Source organism: Seriola lalandi, unplaced genomic scaffold (genome assembly GCF_002814215.2).
Source record: "Seriola lalandi dorsalis isolate HSWRI2012SDOR001 ecotype SW California unplaced genomic scaffold, Sedor1 jcf7180002054949, whole genome shotgun sequence".
NCBI classification, from domain to species: Eukaryota; Metazoa; Chordata; class Actinopteri; order Carangiformes; family Carangidae; genus Seriola; species Seriola lalandi.
Genome location: NW_019525500.1, coordinates 951,632 through 972,429, shown reverse-complemented (window position 1 = coordinate 972,429; position 20,798 = coordinate 951,632). Strand labels below are relative to the sequence as shown.

Below are 20,798 nucleotides of genomic sequence, written 5' to 3'. Positions count from 1 at the left end.
TGAACACTGCTGCTTACATTTCAATTGGCTTTCATTTGATCATATCACTGGATTTGGACCTGCCGAGAGCTGTGTGAAATAGAAGTGATATTTATTCACTTTCATGGCATATCAAAGCATTTTCTTTTAGAAGGAGAACCAAAAATACAACCGAACTTTGTTTAGAGTTTAGACACACCAGAGTATCCAGCACGGCAGCTTGAATAAAGATTAAGTAGCAATTTTTCTGTTGATGTGCTCTTGATTTGATGCATGATTTCCCAACTTAACCTCCAAAATGATTTATAGGAAAAATAAAGAATAGAAATGCATACATTCACATCTCTGAGATGAATGTGTATGGCTTATTCCTGCTTACAGGAGAGGTGTGATTATGAGGCATTATTATAAGAGGAAAGGAAGCTGGAGTTTTCAAGGTTGTTCTTGAGTACAGCAACCAAAAGAAGAAGAAAAATATGTTGTACCCCAAGAGAATTACATCACAGAGATAAAACAAAACACACATACACAGAAAAAAAGAATTTCAGGCGCATTAATCCCCAGTTTAAAATGGTGTAAATCCATACTGACGAAAATGAACATGTTCATTTCAAAGTGAAGGAAGGCTACATGCAATGTAGCTTAATGGCCTACTGACTTTATGAACTCAGAAAATGTCTATTTGAAAGACCTACAGCCTGAAGACAGCGCTCAACCTTGGTTCCAGCAGTCACCTGTGGTTATGAGTTTTCAGTCGATATGAGTTTCTTTCATAGGAAGGCTTGGCTCACCTTTAGGCCAGGTCCCGGCCAACTCAAACCTCGTGTGAAAACATGGCCGCCTTTTTCTGTTGAATGGGACCAGTCTGCCCACACAGCCAGGGTGTGTGTTACAACCCTCTGTGCAGTGTTTTTGTGTCTTCAAACTCATGGATCTCCTACTCTAGGATCTATATCATTGGTACCCGGAGCAACATGTCCCCACCTTGCACTGTCTTACCACAGGGCTGTTTTTGGTGCCTGTTTAGAGATTGGGTGAAGAGCCAGTCATTCAGAAAGAGCTTGGAGTAGAAGCACTGCCCCCCTCTTGTCAATTGAGTGGTTTTGGCATCTGATGAGGACGCCCGCCGAGCGCCTCCCTGTGGAGGCATTTCAGGCATACCCAAATGGTGACCACAGGGCAGACCCAGAATATGCTGGACATTCTCCATCTAGCCTGGAAAGCTTCTGGATCCATGAAGAACTGGAGGATGTAGGGAAATGGACATATGGGCTACCACTCTGACCCAGACTCAGATGCGCAGTGGAAAATAAATGGATGGATAGTTTAATTTAAAATCACCATTTAAATTTCCTTCTTTCAGGACATGAACGTATTTCCAGTTCACATCTATGATCTATAGTCTTCTGCTGTGTAATCATCTTTAGATAAGCTATAAGCTGTTTAATTCCCAAAACGCTGTTTTCTTAAAATTGATATTAATTTAGATTCGTCTTGAAAGAATTTTTCATTTCCCACCACTGAAGAAAGCCAATTATACTGTAGGTTCTTGGCAAATCATCTGTCAGATCATTAGCAAGAGCAAAAACAAACTGTTATTGATCAAAGAAGCTCATTTTAGAGCTGTTATTGGGCAAGAAAAGTTTCTGCTCCCCTCATCATTGCTGATAGTTTGTACTGTCCTGCCAACTCGGGGTCTTTAATTTAAATGGAAATGAGACACTGGTCCTTATAGACCGAAGATCAGGTGCCTGATCATTGCTTGATCAGCCTTTCTCAATTTGTGTGTGTGTGTGTGTGTGTGTGTGTGTGTGTGTGTGTGTGTGTGTGTGTGTGTGTGTGGTGCGAGTGTGAGAGAGAGTTTTAGACCTTGAAATTAGGTATTTTTTTGAAAGTGCAGGACGTGTTGGCCACTCCTCTCTTCTTCAGATGGTTCAGTTTGTGGTTACATATGTAGTTATGTATTTCCGTGAATGTATAGCCTCTCATAGCAGGTCGGACGACACTTCATCTATTACATTTAAAAAGTTAGATTTGCACACATTTCTTTTTTAGAGTGGACTCAATAATAAAATCAATAAAAAGGCAACAGAAAAATACAATATTACATTTACATAATTTTCGGTCGCCTTTTTATTGACATCTAAAGCATGTTTTATACAATATGTGTGACGTGGAAGTGGAGATAAAGGACCAGGACCTATCTGTGCATTTTTCAGAACTCAACCCAAAACTCTTTGTGTATGTGCAAATGTATTAGTCGTAGTGTGGGGAAATAAATCTCTTACTCACATTTTAGGGACTCACTTACCTTCTGGGCACAAAAACGAATTCCCTCCAGCGTAGATCTTTCAATTTCAGGGTTTAAACTTGGGTTGAGGTTTAGATTATGGGTTGAGGCATTTGGTGGTCATGATTAGGGAATTAATGTAAATCAGTGCAGAGAGTCCTCTTAAGTGATGGAAATAACAGGTGTGTGTGTGTGTGTGTGTGTGTGTGTGTGTGTATGTAACTGGCCAAAAATTGCAGAGCATGTGCAGGTGTGTGGGTGTGAATCTGAGCCTCTGTGCATTCATGTGTGTAGAATGAAGAGTTATTGAATCGACTGTATTTATTCCCGCGTGCATCAGTAACTGCTTCCATATATCAGAGGCAATGTCCCGAGCCATCTTCCATTTTCTCCTCTCCCTCTTTCTCCCTTTGTTCTCATCCCTCCTCCACCATCTTATCTCCTAAACAAAGTCAAGATAAACCAAACCTAAATCCGCTCGGCTGCAGGAAAATCCTACTTTTGTCTTAAAGTTCAAGATGAACGTCTACAGCAGCTATTCATATATTCTTAGAATAAACGACTATCTGACCATTTATTAGTATATGAATACGTTTTCTATCTGCCTTTCAGGGATAAAAGTGATGTTTTCTTGCAGCATTGCTACCACTATTAACAGACTGTAGTACATCTGTTCATGAGTACACTCCACTTCTCTCCCAGGTGAAGCTAGAGGTATGATAAACACACAGTCTGCCACAGGGAGCAGCCGGAGAGAAACATGTCGGCTCTGGAAAGGAGCATGAGGAAAGGTTACAGAGACTCGCAGAATGTCAGTGAGGCGTTGTGTTGGCGATAGTGAAAAGAGCTGGTGAAAAGATAGTGAAAAGAGCTGGTTTAATAATTTTATATATATATAAAGTATGGCTATGAATGATTAAGGTTCCAAGAAAGTACTGCCCGTGTTTGAATGAAGGTCTTTGTGTGTGTTGTTTGTTTGTCCCTGTTGATTTGCACACAGAAAACCTGCCTCAACATCTGGCCTCATAGCATAGCAAATAAACTGTATTGTATTATCTCTCAGAATGTTTTATAGTGAATGAACCTGACTTGACCAATTGCCCATATCTTCAACTGTATGTATGTGAGTGAGTGAGTGAGTGAGTGAGTGAGTGAGTGAGTGAGTGAGTGAGTGAGTGAGTGAGTGAGTGAGTGAGTGAGTGAGTAAGTGAGTCAGTGAGTGGCTTTGCAGCATTGGAAAAAATGTGCAATAAATGCCAAACTACTGATGAGTGTGTGCAGCCTGCAGTCTAACTAGTGATCAGTTGCTGTGTGAGAATCCTTTTTAAAAGAAAATAAAAACAAACAAACAAAAAAAAGACCTTTTTGCAATTTAATTTCACTTTGAATAAAATATATTGCTGTGGGAATACATCACTAACATTTTGCTTCCCACTGATGTTTCAGCTTTCCTCTCTGGGGCCATTTGGTGGCAGCTGTTTTTAAATTCACTCATTGTGGATACTTGGTTTAGTTCTGTAAGGGGCTGCAGAATGCAACTGGAAAAAATGAATTAAATAAAAAACAGAAAAATAAGTCAGCTGCTAATGTACCCAAATGATAGACTGTCTTTGTTACTCTCAGACGCCCCACTGCCACCACCACAGCCCGCTTCATCTCTCTGAGTGAGTGCACTGACTGGATCGACAGCGCCACACTGCTTACAAAATATCAGATCATGTTTTTGAAAATGTTTTTTTTTTTTTTTTTTTTTTTTTGGAACGACACATTCCAAAAATAGTTTTATATTTATCTCGGCCTGCCTGACACTCCACAGGGCTTACAAGTGACAAATCACCCACAAGTTGACATTAACTTGTGCTTTGCTGAGAGCAGGAAGCTGCTTTTCACAACTTCCTCAAAACCACATATTCCATAACCAACATGCAGCACATGAGGTAGTGCACTGTCGACTGAGAGACTGAAGGCCAGAGTATACTCAAAACAAAAAAGATCATACGGAGTGCCGTGCGACCAAGTCAGACGGTAATCATGTTTAAAGATGTGTAGTCTGAACTCACAGTCAAGGTCATAGGCGAGAACAAAAACAAAATTGCTGCTCTTTCAAATATCAGACATCATGAACAAAGATGAACATTAAATGGAAATAAAAGGGGGGGGGGGCTTACGATGGTCTAGAGCTGGCTAAAATGAAACACTGTACTCAAACTTGCATTGTGTTCATGTATTCTGACCACGACTGACAGTGAGAGTGACTGTGCCTTCATCCTCCCACCTCCATTTTTGGATTTAAACACTTTTAAATTTACTCTACAGGTTTATTCACCACAGGCAATGAAATGTTATTTTTTACATTAGCCCAGTTATGGTGTATCACTTGGCTACAGAGGAGGCAAATGGATGTGCGGTCCAAATAAAATGAATCAATAACAGCCCTTGTGTCAGAGATGCCATGATCAATGTGTTATGCCACAGGGAGGCCATTTATTACAAGAATGAACTTTGAAGATGTTTTTTTTTCTCTAAAACGTTGAAATGGTTTGCATACTGATGCACAAACTGATGTTCATACAGCACAGTAATGTACAAATAACAACATATAGAGTTCTTGCATTGAGCTGCAGTTCCACATTCACGCTCTCACAGTATTGTAACGCAACTCCACTGATCAGTTCTTGTAGCTTTGGTCTATAAATAAGACTTCTCTGTCTGCACATGCCATTCTGTGGCAGCACAATCTGCAAGTGACTAACTGTGAATGAAGCACTTGATCTAATTTTGGATCGTGGCCCTGAAGAGGATGAAAATATCAAACCTGAAGAGATGGAGGAGAAGGAAGCCGCTGAAACTGAGGAAAAACAACAAATACCATCCAGATTCTGAACGATCAACAGATGAGAAGGCATGTGCCAACGCTTTCATATATCGAGCTGAAGCAGTTGGTACATTAGTTAATTAGCTGATCGACAGAAAAATGGCACTTGTTGTGATAATCGATTGATAGCTTTTCCCTGCAAAAATGTCTTAAAATACCAAAGATTTCAAAACATTTCTCAGTTGTTGCTTTTTCATTGTAAACAAAATACTGTAGGTGGGTCAGACATTCTATAGATTCAATTTTCAAATTAAATCTTTAGTAGCAGTGAAAAGGTGAAAAAAATGTGCAAATGCTGTTGTGTGATATACTAGTTAACTGTATATGGTGTAGTCTTCTCACCCAGTGTCTGCTGCCATGGCAAAATAATATAAGATTTGTGATTATGGAACAAAATGATCAAATAAAAAAAACTAGACAAAAAAAAAAAACCCTCTAAACATAGATCTCCATAATGTTACACACAGGAATAAAGTTGTCTTACATTCAGTTTATAATTTGTAATTTCTTGGTTAAAAGATATGAGGCTCCTTTAAAAACACAAAGACTGAATTACATGTTGGACGCAGAGACCAGACAGGAAGAAGCAGGTATCACAGATAAAGCTGATGAGGCAGTCTGTCAGAAAACTACGATTGTTACATCTTCACTTTCAGGACAAACTCCATCTGCTGGAGAGGATCATGTGATTAAAAGCTCCAATAGACTTTGTGGTGAGATAGGTCACAAATCAGTCTCAAAATCACAGAGTTGTGTGTCTGAATAGGAAGGAAACAATAAGTTGACCAGATGCTATGACCTTAGTGGTAATCAAGTATGACTATATTCATATTATATCAGTCAATCAATGATCACTATAGCCTTCATTGATGAGCCTAGCACAGAGACAAATTGCATTTCTTTCCTCCTTAGAGACCCTGGACTGGCTGAACCACTTCTGCTCTCAGCTCATCAGCTCATACGATCACAGTCACTCAGTGGCATTTATTTATTAGCGCTGTCATACACCGTGTCATGTGCTGCGGGTCCCCACGAGGGACCCACGGCGGAGCGGAGGTCGATCCACCGACTCTCTGTCCCCTCCCATCGGCGTCCCCTGCCGCCGTGCGCGGCCACACCTGCATTAAACGGGGAAAGTCCGTCCGGTGGAGAGGCAGAGAGACTGTGGGGCTTCAGAGCGGGCGGAGGCAGGAAGCCGAGCACCTACAGCAGCTCCCATCGCATTGCTCTGGACCCCGGGCTCTCTGTAACGACAGGGGGTAAAGGCATGAAGGCAGGCAGCGACCGGAGGTACTGAGACTTTGGAACCGTATAGACTGACCGGGAATCGAGATTAAAGAGGGGCAGAGCTGCACGGTGCAGAGCAAGAGACCGAGTCTGAACTGAGCGCACAGGTAAGGAAGCTTCTGATAAACCAGATACAGAGAGAAAGAAACTGCCCCGTCACAACTTTTTCTTTTTTAATGAAACAGTTTTTAATTTTATTCATTTAATTTTAAACTTATTTGTGAGGAATTTTAGGAGCTAAATTATCTCCTTATTTCCAATTCCCCATTAAAAATAATAATAATATTAAAAATAGTAAATAAAATAATAGTGATGATACTGAATTGTAAGACTATTAATATTCCTGTTTAAATGTATGCAGCTACATATTTGGTAATCAATAACCTAATCAGTTTATATTGAACTTCTATCACAATAACAAAAAAGGGTTCTTGGATGTCTTCTGTTATTAAAGGCTACGATGACATATCTTTTTACTAACTGTTGCAAAAAAAATACCTACAGCTCAGTATGTTTGTGTCTTGCTTAAAGCTCCCTCCCCCACTTTTGTTTTTTTTATCTCAAATTAAGATTTTTTTTTTTTTATCTTATTTTTTATTTTATTTCTTTCACAGACGACAGATGATTTGCCCATGTGGCTGAATCCCATCTAGTAATTCTCTGTCTAACACCATCATACTCCTCTCATGATCTCCAAAGTGCTGAAATGAAAAGCAGTCTTTGTTGTTTGTGAGGAGTTACTGCTCAACTACAAGAAATATTAATAGACTTTTCAAATCTGTTTTGCTCTCCAAGCACAGACTGTGTAATGTTCTTACCTGTAACCGAATATGAAATCATTATGAAGTAACACGTCAGAATCTAGATTCAGAGGCATTAACCTCTAAACACATGTAATCCTAATGAATTTAATTGTGACTTCTAAGAGAAAATTAGGCATCTATAAATGATAGGAATCTGGATAAGGTTCTACTTGTTCCTCAGTAGCAACAATATAATGTTTTTGTATTCAGGATTTGTATTCAGAAAAGAATGAACTGCTGTTTAGTTTCCGTTAAAAACAAGGAAATAAACCGTGTTGACATTGTATCACACCCTGACCTTTGCACCTGCTGAAAGACCTGCGGTTACCAGTTGCAGATACTGTGACAGTGAAGGACTCATATGTATTGTGGATCATCAGGGCTACTGTCATGCTGTCAGAGGTCAGGTTTTGCTGCATTGTGGAAAATCCATAAACCACATACAGTAGAGGGAAAGTGTCGTTGATGCTGTATTAAAGTTATTGGGATTGGAACGGATCAATACACTGTCCAGGCATGACCTCCCTGTGCCACTTTGCTCATATACAGATCTGTTGTAACTATAATCTAAAGACCACTTTCGCTCTCACTGAACTAAACCCACTTTAAAGATCTTTTAAGAAGAAGTCGAAGATTTAAAAAACAACTCAGGCTGAAAACAACATGTGATAGACCTCATTAGGAAAGAGCCTCAAGTCAACACACAGCGCCGGATGAAAGAACAGGAGGAGACAAACAAAGTGAGTCGGTGATTGAGTTTGTGGGTGACCGTGCAGAGTGGAGGAGTTATATGAGAGCTGTGTATCGGTGAGGTGTGTGACATGGATGCCAGACACAGAGTGGAGCAGAGAGTCGGCCAGAATCTTAAATATCCCCGAGAGGCGTTTTGTTTCACAGTCAGCAGATAAACAGAGTCTGGCATGTAGTGTGTTGTCGATAGCAGCTAGAACGACCACGTCTGTCCCTGGGCATGAAACACACCCACCAATAAGCATAATCAATTCAAGTCATCCAATTCAATATACAGTAGAGGGAGTTGGTGTAAGACACAGACATTTTTGTTTCGAGGAAAGTCATCATAACTTTGAGCTGCTTAATGCAGTCTTTTTATTACAAGACTCTGAGGTCACGCTAGCAGCTTTGAGCACCTGTGCTGTCCTAAACGCTAACTTTAGCATGCTAATATGTACATGCTGACAATGATTGTATGCTTAGCTTAAGCGGGTATGTTTATCATTTTCACTATCTTAGTTCACTAAACACAAAATACAACTGAAGCTGATGGGAAAGTAATTAGTTTTGCAGTCAACAAGTTGCTAGGCAACAGCTATCTTAATAGGCCTAGACCAGTAACTTCCTAATTATTTCACTTTTACACCTTGGTTTTTGTACTAATTAAACAAAAGAGATGATGTGTTAATTACTGGGCTTTAAAGGGGCTGGAGGGCAGGCTAGTGGTTTCCCCCCGTTTCCAGTCTTTGTGCTAAGCTAAGCTACCCAGCTGCTGGCTCTAGCCTTTAGCTTTAGTGTATAGACATGAAAGTGGTATCAATCTTCTCATCCAACTCTTGGCAAGAAAAAGAATAAGTGTGTTTCCTAAAAGGTCACCAAAATTATTACAAATCATCCTCTGGGCATCCTGGAATGGCAATCCATTCAATAGTTGTCAAGATTTTTCACATAAAACTACAAATGTCAACCTCATGGTGATGCTCCAGACAAAAAGACTAAACAGAAACAAAGTCAGGGGGGCTTCATCCTCTGGGGGACATGACTGTGCAAAATTTCATGACAATCTGTGTGGCTAAAACAAAAAAACCACCAGGTTCTTTTAGGCTAAATCATAAGGTGCTGCTGCAATATAGAGATGTCACTTCATATAGTCAACAAACAAAATGGATAGCCAGACACTGAGCCAGCCATCTCATTCATTACAATCATTATCACTAGACAGCCAATATCAAATTAGAATATGCTGAACATCCCCTCTGAACCCACAAGAGGACAGGATGCGGGTTAAAAAAACAAAGACTGATACAAAAAAAGAAAAGGTAGCCTCTTTCCCATCGTCAGCAGGAGTGAAGCAGAAGGGGAGCAGCATGTTAATTGGTGATTTGATTAGCGTTTTAATATTGCAGCTGTGCACGACAGAGAAAAGCAACTGGCTGCCCAGAGTTTTTTTTTGTTTTTTTTTAATCAACAGTCACTCCTCCAATGCAGGGACCAAGAGGGTTATCACACAGCTTAGTCATTATGCACATCATTCAGTTCATTTCCTCCAACTTCCAGAAAAAAAAAAAAAAAGTTTCTTTGCTCTTGTTTAGTAATGGAGAGTATTTGACGGAAGCAGAAATATTCAAGCCATTTTGAATTGGGCCCAGCATTTAAGAGCCCCATTTGGCTCCTGCTGTAGAAACGTGGCTGAATGGGGTCCACACACACTCTGTGCTAAACTGAGCTAGACTGGGCTGGGCTGCATTTTTGTCAACAGCAGCGGTGCCACCACTGAGAGGAGGAAGCTCTATTTAAAAAGGGGGAAATGCCATATGCCATATTAGATAACAGATTGAAAATGTGTTCTGTGCATTTTTGTGAATCATGTTTTGATTATCTGGACCTGTATTGTTAATGTGGGTTTGTGTTGGGGGTTAACAATAGTCACACATTTTTTACTGAAGCTGATGAATAGGTGGATTTCTGATGGAATGGGAATGATGGATAGGAAATGGAATGGAAAGGAATGATTGGCGTAGAAACAGCAGAATCTTGCGGAGAAAACGGTGTAAACACAGGTGCAGCACGCTGTGTATATGTATGTGCTTGCATGCATTATGCCACAGGGGCTTTGCAACAGGCAGCCTTTTTACCTGGAGCCAGAGGGAGATCTGTGGCAAAGACAACTAATCCTCCCCACCCTGTGCACACATCTCTCTTCCCAACACCAAAACACCAGAGCAGACAGCCGACAGGAGAGATAAGAAGTTAGCCAGATAAAGAAGCACTGGTGGTGAGACGGAGGGGGAGAGGAGTGAGGTAGAAGAAAAGGAAGGAAGGTGTGAAGGGCTGGGGGGGAGATAAGACAGGATAGGAGAGAAAACAGATGGAGATGAGTGTGTGTGTTTGTGTTTGTGTGTGGATAAGGTGTCAGGGGGGCAGGTCTTGGCTGGTCGTGCTGGTCGGGGTGATGCTGTGCCATAAGCTCAGAAATGAGCTTGCTCAGAAATGGTGGAATTAAACCACCTGAAAGGATCCAGGCAAATGGGAAGGGTCTGTTTAAGTCTCCTAGAGAATCTACAGCCCGGTCTGTATGCAGCATGCTAACATGCTCACAATGACTATGCTGACGCATATAATGTTTACTTTGTTAACCATTTAAGTGATTGACAAGAATGTAACTAGTTTAGATTTGGTCATAAATTGAAGTATAAGTATTTTAACCTGATGATGGTGTTCAATAAAGAGTCAACGGATCGGGGCGTCGTGCAGCGTAGTGGTCTAAGCAGGCGCCCCATGTGTAGAGTCTGTGGCTGCAACATCTAAATGGTTCCAGTTGAGAGGCACATCTGTGCGTCTCCTTCCTTCTTTACGTGTAAGTGGCTCATTTTGATTAAGCCCGTAAATCAGGATGATAATCACACAGCAGTTTCTGGCAACAAAATATCTTTGAGATTTGAACAAAGTGATGCACTTGCTGTTGGACAGATATATACGCTGAAATTCACGGGTAGAGCAGAACATGGAAGGACTAAATAGATAAGCCCTGCTAAGAGGAGCCATAGGGGCGAGTTTACAGTACAGTCTGTGAAGCTGATGTAAAGGTCTGTCTTTCTCTCTTTCTGCCTTAGGTTTTCCTTGTGATCCCTGACAGAGTGAGGACAGTGACACTGACTCAGCCTTTGTCTCCTCACTGTTTCCGAACAGAGTGAGGCTCCCTGGTTGCCTCGGCTGTCCATTGTGACTGTAGAGAAGAAAGAAAGATCCAGCTTGTCTGTATAAAGACCTATTCAGCATCATTTCTCTTTGCTAGCCACATTTGCAACCCTAAGAACAGCAGTGAAGGCTCAGCACTATCCCTGCCCCCAGGCCTTTTCCCTCCATCCTCAGCCCCCTCTCCTTTAACTCCCTTATCCCTATCCTACTCTCACTCTCTCAGCCCCTTCCCTCTTCCCAGCCCCAGCTTCAGCCTCAGCCTCTGCCCCATTCAGAGTCCCAGATGACAGCTCAGAAACATCCGTTACCCTCCCACTCCACACGAGTCTTCTTTCCTCTCCCTCCAGCCCCCGTGGCGCTTGGCACCGATGCCCATCACATAGACAGATGGAGCCAACCCTGACCCCTCTCTTTGCCTGTGGGGACGCAAAGAGAATCAACGCCTGACTAGAGGAGAGGGGGTGAGTGTCAGCAGGGGGAGACAGGAAGAAGAGAGGAGGAGAGTATTGCTTTGTCACCACAGCAACACATCACCCAGCCTCCCATGGACTCCCCTTCAGCCGAACCCGAGGCCCTGGGATAAAAACCCACACAGCAGGAAAGTAAGCAGCAGGACCAGAAGGACCTCATTTTTTTTCCCTCTAAATTGTGCCTGACATATTTTTGCTTTGAATATTTAGCTTGTGCGGAGAGGAGAGGATGCAAACATTGACAAATTTCTAAATATAGAAAAGCTCATTTGAAAGAAACAGGAAACCACAAGAAGATGGATCTAAAAATGCTGAAGGAAAACCCGCTCCACACTCAAAAGTGTCGCTGAAGTTTTTCCAAACAACACAAAAGTTTCATTCTAAGCTCTGTGCTTCCTTTTTCCCCTGGCCTCTGTGATCTACATGAATTACAGTAAGAAAAGCTGCAATCGCTGTCAAAAATATTACTGTTTTAACATGCAAATCAACAGGCAGCAGGAATTTTTTTTTTTTTTTTTTACAGTGAGCAAGCTGCTTTTTTCATTGTGCTTTCCTCACCCGAGTAAAGCAGAAAAAGCTTTTGACTGACAGTAAAAAGGAACTTCATATGGGGCTCCAGTCAGAGCTTCCTTGCGTGTACATGTACTGTATACCTTCATCTAAGTTGTAGCATCCTGCATTGCACCTCTGCTAACTGATCAAACATCCACCTCGTGTCGGGGCATCTGCAGTTTCACTCTTCTGACTAAAAATCCCAACTGAATTTTTACAAGCAAGATTTTGGCTTCTCCACTTCCACTGGATGTTGCTGCCGTCTTCCATCCCACTCTGCTGACCGGCATTCTGATTAGCATACAATGCCAGACAACCAATTTTGAAAAGAACCCCACATAAACAATAAAATGAGACACTAATGGCCGGTGAAACGAATTCAGCGGGCCAACATAACAGAGGGGGGAATACCGGAGTCCCAAAGCTTCCCAGGTAATTGGAGTGCAGTAGAGTGTTTTTTACTCCAAAGCACAGCTCCTCTGGCGACCTTGCAGGCTGAAAACATGGAAGGAGGCAGACACCCTGAGCGAACACAGGCAGAATGATGCTCTGTGTCCGAGGTTTATGATTATCTTTGGGATTTTTCATCATCGCTCTCAGCGCATTAGCATAACAGAGAGTGTTTGCACCGTTAACGTCAGCCTGTCTTCAGTCACTTCAGTTTTTCGGTGCAGAGCTGAGCATCCTGGACACATTTATTATTCCTGTCACTTAAAAGAAGCCAATTCAGGATGTTCTCAGTATCTGTTTCAAATAAATTGTGATAATGACCACTTGTGCAGCTTTCTATAACTTCTGTGAGATACTTAAGAAAGTGAAATATGTTGATATAACCATTGTTTTTTGATGAGTTAATCTGATTCTCCCTAATTGGGCCAAATGAAGGGAAAAAGTGAATCATCCATGTCCATATATTATTTATTATATTACATATATTTAGCATCTGTATTTCATGAATATGCAAAGAGTTTTGTGGGAGTAGTGTGAACATTCACAGCTAAGGTGTGAAAATTAAGCGTTATACATAATGTACAGAAGGTTTTGGTGCAGGCGGCACGGTGGTGCAGTGGTTAGCAGTGCTGCTCACAGCGAGAATGTTCTGGGTTCGAATCCCGGGCGTTTGTTCTCCCTGCGCCGCTGTGGGTTCTCTCCGGGGACCCCGGCTTCCTCCCACAGTCCATGGCGACTCTAAATTGCCCATAGTTGTGAATGTGTGTGCAAGTGGTTGTTTGTCTCTATATGATGGACTGGCGATCTGTCCAGGGTGTACCCCGCCCTCGTCCAATGTCAGCTGGGATTGGCTCCAGCCCCCCCACGACCCTGCATGGATAAGCGGTACAGATAATGGATGGATGGATGGATGGTTTTAGTGCACAGGTGTAAAGGACTGAAATGGTTCATTACTGACTAAAGGTGTCTTTTTACTGTGCAACAACAATGATCATGTAAATTTACTACACATCACGTCCGGCAAGATGGGTCTAATAAAGTCTTCCATTTCTGAAATTGTTTTGGTTACCAAAGCTCCAAATTGGCCGTCAAGGACTCCTGTTTTGGATCAATGAGCAAAGATTTGACCAGGTTTCTTGGATGGCCCAGGATTGCACAGTGTAAAGAGATCTTTAGTGACTTTAATTCCAGATTACTAGAGGGCTGTGGTCCTTGAAAGAACTGAGTTGTGTGGAGTTGTGTAAATTGTTGTGCCTCTGTACCTGTTTTCTATCATTTAAAAGGAGACCAGTGGAGAGTGAAGCAGTGAGTCAGTGCTTTTGTAAAGATATTTATGAGGCCAGTATGACACGGCTGATATAGAGTCTAGAGGTCATATAAGTGATAAAAGAGGAAAGGCAGACGCAGTCCAGCGGCTCTGTGTGTGTGCGTGTCTGTGGGATCATAGTATGAGAAACACAACATGGAGTAAGATATACTGGAGTCATTACGGCTTTGATTCCATCTTATGATCTTTGTTGCATGCCATCGCCTCTCGCTCTATCACCCAGTTGTTTCCCAGCTACACTTCACTGTGAGCCATCTAATGAAACAGAAAATGATCTTTCACAGACTTGTACTGTATGAAGAAAGGTGATATTTTCAAAACCTTAATAAGAAAGAGGTTTGGATGGTGGTGGAGTATTGCACATATTGTTTTTGTCACCTTAACACCCTTGGCGCGTAAACCACAGACACAAAAAAACATAGAGATACACACCTCAATTACAGTGCTATTTCTGTGGCGCTACCTGTCAGTGACACTGAGCTCAAACCAGCTGGGATTAATTAGTGACTCAACAAACACACTCGTTCACACTCTCTCTCTCTCTCTCTCTCTCTCTCTCTCTCTCTCTCTCTCACACACACACACACAAATGCAGCTTTCTATTTCTTTCTGTATGAAACATATACATGCACACATCAGAAGTAAATCAACACACAAGCCAACACACACGTGCTTTTCATATCTTCACCTTCTATTACTTATTTACAACAATTCCCTCTTGAAAAACACACGCACACACACACACGGCGTGCGCGCAAATGTGAAAAGCTTCCAGAACAGCATGTTGCCAATAAACACCCCTCCTCCTCTGCTGTAATTACCTCACTCTTCATTTCACACCTTGTGTATGCACCTCATATCTCTCCATGTCACCGTGTTACTGCTCTGCCTCTGTACAAGGCAATACCTGTCCACACTAATATGAAATGTGATCTTACATTTAGTATATAGTCTTTTCTAAACAGGCATGCGGGGGGGGGGGGTGTACAGTATATCTGATAGAAACGTTTCTGTCACTTCTTTTGAAAAGGTTTCTAGAGGTGCCACAAAGTTTCTAGACTGAATGCGAGATCATGTTATCCTCGCTCAGACTGACATATTTTTTTATTTTGCAGAGCAGTGTTTGTGTTAGCAAAATCCACGGCCAGTGAGGACAAGCTGTAACTCCTGTCAGCTTGTGTTGGGGCGTCGGGCTTGTTCCGCGCACTGCTGACTTTGATAGAAATAAAGCCGCTGACAGGTTTTTAAAGACAAGCTGTCGCCAGCCATAACCTTGAGGATGTTTGTTTGTGTGTGTGTGTGTGTGTGTGTGTGTGTGTGTGTGTGTGTGTGTGTGTGTGTGTGTGTGTGTGTATGCGTGCGTGTGCTGTATATGTTTACATGATTGTGTTATGAAGGGTGTGATGAGGTTACAAACTCCAGTAGAGAGATTCAATATGCTGAGGTAAGGTAAAGACTGAAGAAGGAGAGCGTGAGGAAGTAAACAGAGTCAGGTATTATGAGTCTTTACCTGATATGTGGTAAAGCATACAACACTACAACACTGCAACAGTACAGTGTAGACAATCCACACACATAGGGGAGGAAAGAAGATTAACTGGACTTAAGGTGCTGGAGAGTTCAAAAGGGAGGATTCATCAAGTGAGCTGCTGTGGGTGTGTGTTTGGGAGGATGAGATGGAGAAAATTTACATTTGTGCATTAGCTGTTTGATTTTGTGTGTGTGTGTGTGTGCGTGCGTGCGTGTGTGTGTGTGTGTGTGTGCGTGTGTGTCTGTGCGTGTGTGTGTGTGTGTGTGTGTGCGTGTGTGGATGGACATTGTTTATTCTATTGCCAGCTGATGCTTGTTTTATCCAGCCGCCTCTGTAGTGGCAACTCATTAGCATAGTGATAATGAGAGATAGAAAAGGTTGCCAGTGTCAGCACACCAAGTTTTTTACATAGTAAAAACATCAACAATTTTCGTTATTCAGAGAAACTGTGTGTGTGTGTGTGTGTGTGTGTCTGCATCTTTAATTTGATGGATTTTTATCCACCACGCACTGCAGAGATAAACTGACAAACTGAGAATTTTAAAGAGTAACTTCACACCAAGCTGAATATCACTGCTTCAATGGTAGATGAAGCAGCTGTAATCACACCAGAGTGATGATGGTCGACAAACTCTGTGCGTCAATTACTTCATCGCTGCAGCAAGATAAGAACTTCAACCACTTGAACTTAGTCCAATAAAAGGATTTTTAGCTGGTGCGAAGTTACCCTTGTGCTATTTGGCTTGCACAGTCACATCTTCCAAGGTTAAAAGTTAGCACTCAAGTAAAACCAGTCTCTGTGTAACTTGATGTAACTCAGCTCAGATGGACAAAACGGAAACCAGCTGGTTAAACAGTCCCTTGAAATCCCAACGCAAAAGATCAACAAGTTATTGGAGCACAACTAACAAGCTTGTTCGCCTATTGCACTATCCATCCATCCATCCATCCATCCATTATTCATACCGATTATCCTTATAAGGTCGCGGTGGGGGGGGGCTGGAGCCAATCCCAGCTGACATTGTGCGAGGGCAGGGTACACCGTGGACAGGTCGCCAGTCTGTCACAGGGCTGCCTGTATTGCACTATTGCACTAATGCATTACTCTATCTTATATTTCTTAATAGCATTTGAATAAGTCGCATCACATGGGACATATTGATATGGATTCACTGAGCTGCTGGGTCAAAGTCACACAGCAAATAAGCCTTCAATACTGAGTAGATTGGAGGTGGAATCACACACTGTACAAACCCTGATACATCCTCATCTGTCTTCTCTTCCAGGTGACCGCTGCCACTCTGCAAAAGTCAAACTGGAAATTCTGTGGATGCTTGGATTCTTTGCTTCGGATGCTGATGTAGTACGGACGATTTGGATTCCTCTCTGTATCCAGTCAGTGTGAGCCCTAAGCATTTTCATTCTCAGAGGAGCAAGAGCCCTGAACTGACTTGTGAAGCACTGCTGAACCTTGGTATACAGACCAGGGCGGATGAAACACAATAGACTGAGCTCAGTCAAGTGTTTTATGACATTTGGTGCATTATATTCATTTCCTCTGTAGATTTGCCGTCAGCTCCAGTCACAGTTGATTTTCAGATGATATATAAGGAGCAACTGCCCTAAAACTGGTGGCTGCACTGGTGGTAGCTCTTGGTAAATGACATAAGGACTGAAAGATTCTTACCTGGACATCGTGGTGGTGGCGTCCCTCTTCAACAGGCTGGGAGTGGCATTAGGATGCCTGAACTGGATAACTTTCCCCCCCTGAGGGGCCCCAGAGGCCCTGAATTGGGCCTAAACGGACCAGCAGACCCAGCTCAAATTCAACACAGCATCCTGGAGGAGCAGGTGGAGCTGTGGTGGTTCAGAGATCCAGGGAAGTCTCTGCTCTGCTACTGTGTGGCTGTTCTCCTAATCTTGGGCTGTGGACTGGGAGGAGTTGGACTTCTCTCCACCACCACCAGCGTCTCGAGCGAATGGCGGCTGGGCGCGGGCACGGCCCTCTGTCTGCTAGCCCTGGGAGTCCTGCTCAAACAACTGCTCAGCTCGGCCGTGCAGGACATGAATTGCGTCCGAAGCCGACGGCGGATTGACATGCTAAAAAGCGGTGGTTTATCTGACCTCCTTGTGGTTTTGATTACGGGGCTTTCACTGTTGATTTGTGGAGGGGTTCTACTGCATCTGGCCCTGGCTAACCACATGCCGAAGCCTGGCCAAGCCCTCAATGACATGTACATCTCTGGGGTGGTTTTGCTGGCTGGAGGGGGGGCCGCAGTTGTGGGCGTTGGGATATACTCTGTTGTGGTGATCCTGCTAGAGAGGACAAGGCACGGACGAAGGCTGGTGGACCGGGTTTTGAATATCTTCACCGTTTCTGGACACATGGACCACCAGGCTCGCAGAGAGACTACCTCCAGTCTGGCTAACCTCATATGAGATATAACCACACTCAGACTGTGTATTTTGGCCCCCTTGCTCAGCTAAATTAGCCCACACATTAGCAGACACATGATTCACTCTTTACATGCTTCAGCTTGGTCACCGGCTGATCAGTGTGTGTGAGACAAATTCAGTTGACTTTGTGTTATCTGCTCGGTGAGGATGTTGTCGATGAGCAGTGAAATCCCACAGTAAGGATGATAAGATCGAAGAGTAACACTGAAGAAGAATTGATTGCTACAATGCAGCTGAAAGTCAGGGGGCAGTGGTGTGTATTTTACATGTGAGAGATATTTGAAAGTTCAAATCAGCAATTTTTTTTACACACTGTAAATCATGCACCATTTACATGAGACTAAATGCCAAAAGATCGGCGCCTGTGGCAGCACAGCAGAGGCAGTGTTAGTATGCAGGTCACCAGCACAAAAGCATGCAAAACAAGAAGAACAAAAAAATGTTGATTTGGCTTGTGTTTAGGGAGATTCAGTCAGATGAAAAGCACATATTTTAGCTGAGACACGTCTGAAAGTAAAGGGAGAAGTGTTTGATGTTATTGTTACCAGATAGGTTCCGCAGTGTGGAATTAATTAACAAAGATCTGTGGTGGGGGCATAGTCTACAGTGGCCTCATTTGATTTTAATAAAATCATCTCAGATGATCTATAAACATAAAGTTGTAAGAAGTGTGAGCCCACAGACAACTCAAGGTGACATGAGGTTGTGGTTAAAGGGGCCATTTACAAACTGGTGTGTATAATGTATCTGTGATAAACATGTATCCTGTCAAAGTGCCCTTGGACCACACATCGGACCACTCTGCTCTGTGATTGTGAGCTGTCATGGATAAGAGCACCAGCTGAATGGAGATAGGTGGGACAAGGTGGATATAAAGAAAAAAAAGTAATCTTTTTAAATTCATTTGTAATTTATATACCGACCTCACTCTGTCCATGTTCACATGAAGTTATGAAAATGTGCAGCTGATGAATTTGACTGTGGGTAAAACTGAGGATGGTCAATAGACACGAGGCTTCTCCTGATCTCATTTCTTTCCTCACTTTAATAATAATTTATCATAATTCATGCAGTAGGACTGTGGTGTTTGTGACAGACTGTAATATTTGGCTGCCTGTACACATGAGAAGACGACATGATTGTTGGTGAATTATATCACAGCACTTTAGAATGTATGGATAATTTGTGGTCTTGTGCATCAACACAGTATTGTCTTAACTGTCACTCTTGCGGCGCCTTGTTTTCCTTTAACCTGCGTCCTTCTATATTTTTTATATTAACACTGGATCACTTGACTGCGTGTAATGTAACATGGCAATTCACAGTTCAACTCTTCAGCTCTGTTGAGTTTTTTAGCCTCTTAGCTCATTGTTTGTACTACAAGGTTGAGTCTCATTGTTCCCATCAACCTCTACCCAGCACCGACTGGAAAACAGGGAAGTTACAGAGCGGCTGATCAACCTCAGGAGTTGGTGGGAACCAAAACACAGAGTAAAGAGAGGGTTAATACTATAAATACTTATATTGTTCAGATGAGCAGAAAAACAACTTTATAATTGAATGTATAAATAGGCAACGGTCCATAAAGGCAGTTTGATGACATATAGTTTGCTCACCAAAGCATGGACATGTTCAGCATGTGACACTTGCTTTTTTTGTAATTAAATTACTTTAATTTTGAAACACTGAAATACATCAAAGTCAAAGTCCACTTGTAATACCTGATGCTAGAGACTCTGCTGGGTAGGTTCTGAAAAAGGTTTGGATGACTTACAATTAACAAGATGACGTGAAACTGTCTTTATGAAGACAAGTGTTGTGTTGTGCGTGCTAACAAATAAGCCCAAACATCTTCACGAGCTAGTGATAATGTGGTACTGTAGCTGTCAGTTTGTCTTTTGCTCCCGACTGGCTAAAAGTTAACAAACGCAGCTTTATACATGCTAGTGCAAGAAGAAGGGGATCTGCAGTCTGTCTATCCATGGCAAAGATCGCACAGCTTTATACTGTATATTTCTAATGATTCTGGGAAACTGATCCTTTTACAGGATGGTTTTGGGAAAACAGGAAACGAGGGCCAAATTTACCAAAAGAAAAAGAGGATGAATCAGCAGCACAATTATATAGACTTTGACTTTTTTTTTTTTTTTTTTTTCCTTTTTTTGGTGAGATTAATTAAAATGTATTTAAATCCCTGAAGCACTAAAGTGAAAGAAAGATGGCTGCACATCAGCTACTTTATTTAAGGATTAAGTTGAATCTCAGCACACTTCTCTAAACATGACATTATTTTCAGCATGGGGCTGTGGTTGGAGGTGACAGTTGTAGTCGTAGCACTTCTGATTTATTAGATGTATTTTTGGCTCAGACCACAGCGCATTATCATTCCCCACAAAGCAGAGAGGGAGAAATGACTGTTGGAGGAAAAATCAGTGAAATTAAATCCATTACATCAACATGGCCAGTCATAGAATTTCAATGCACTTGCAAATGTTTGAACTAGGTTGTCAATGTGCTTAATCATCTTTCACCGAATTAGGTGAATTTACAGTATGCTGACACTGCTGCATTATTACTGGGTCTTATTTGTTTCCAGGGGTGTTAAAACATTCACTTTGAAATGCCCCAAAATTTTTTCAGTTCAAATTATTCTCACGCTATTAAGATCCAAACAAAAAAAAACTGCAGTGTGGCAAATGAAGGTCATTCGTGTTTGTGAAATGTTTCCAAAGCCTTTGAGAGTAATTCCTAACATCACCTCACAGAAGAAGCTTGGAAAAGGTCCTGCATTGTGTTTCATTTGTGTGTGTTTGTGTGTGTGTGAGTCAGTCACGCCTCTTTATCTGT

General features: G+C 42.1%; 1 protein-coding gene across 3 annotated transcripts; it reads left to right on the top strand.

The window, feature by feature from the left end:
* The first annotated feature begins 6,178 nt into the window (after positions 1-6,178).
* tmem125a (transmembrane protein 125a) lies at positions 6,179-19,175 on the top strand. Of its 3 annotated transcripts, none has more exons than XM_023394490.2 (3): positions 6,179-6,538; positions 11,080-11,766; positions 16,781-19,175. In XM_023394490.2, exon 3 carries the CDS (start codon positions 17,235-17,237, stop codon positions 17,931-17,933), a length of 699 nt encoding a protein of 232 aa, XP_023250258.1. In that variant the 5' UTR covers positions 6,179-6,538; positions 11,080-11,766; positions 16,781-17,234; the 3' UTR covers positions 17,934-19,175. The 3 variants fall into 3 exon arrangements, with proteins under 3 accessions (XP_023250258.1, XP_023250256.1, XP_023250259.1); XM_023394488.2 differs by having other exon boundaries at positions 11,080-12,618; XM_023394491.2 differs by lacking the exon at positions 11,080-11,766.
* Positions 19,176-20,798: the final 1,623 nt, after the last annotated feature.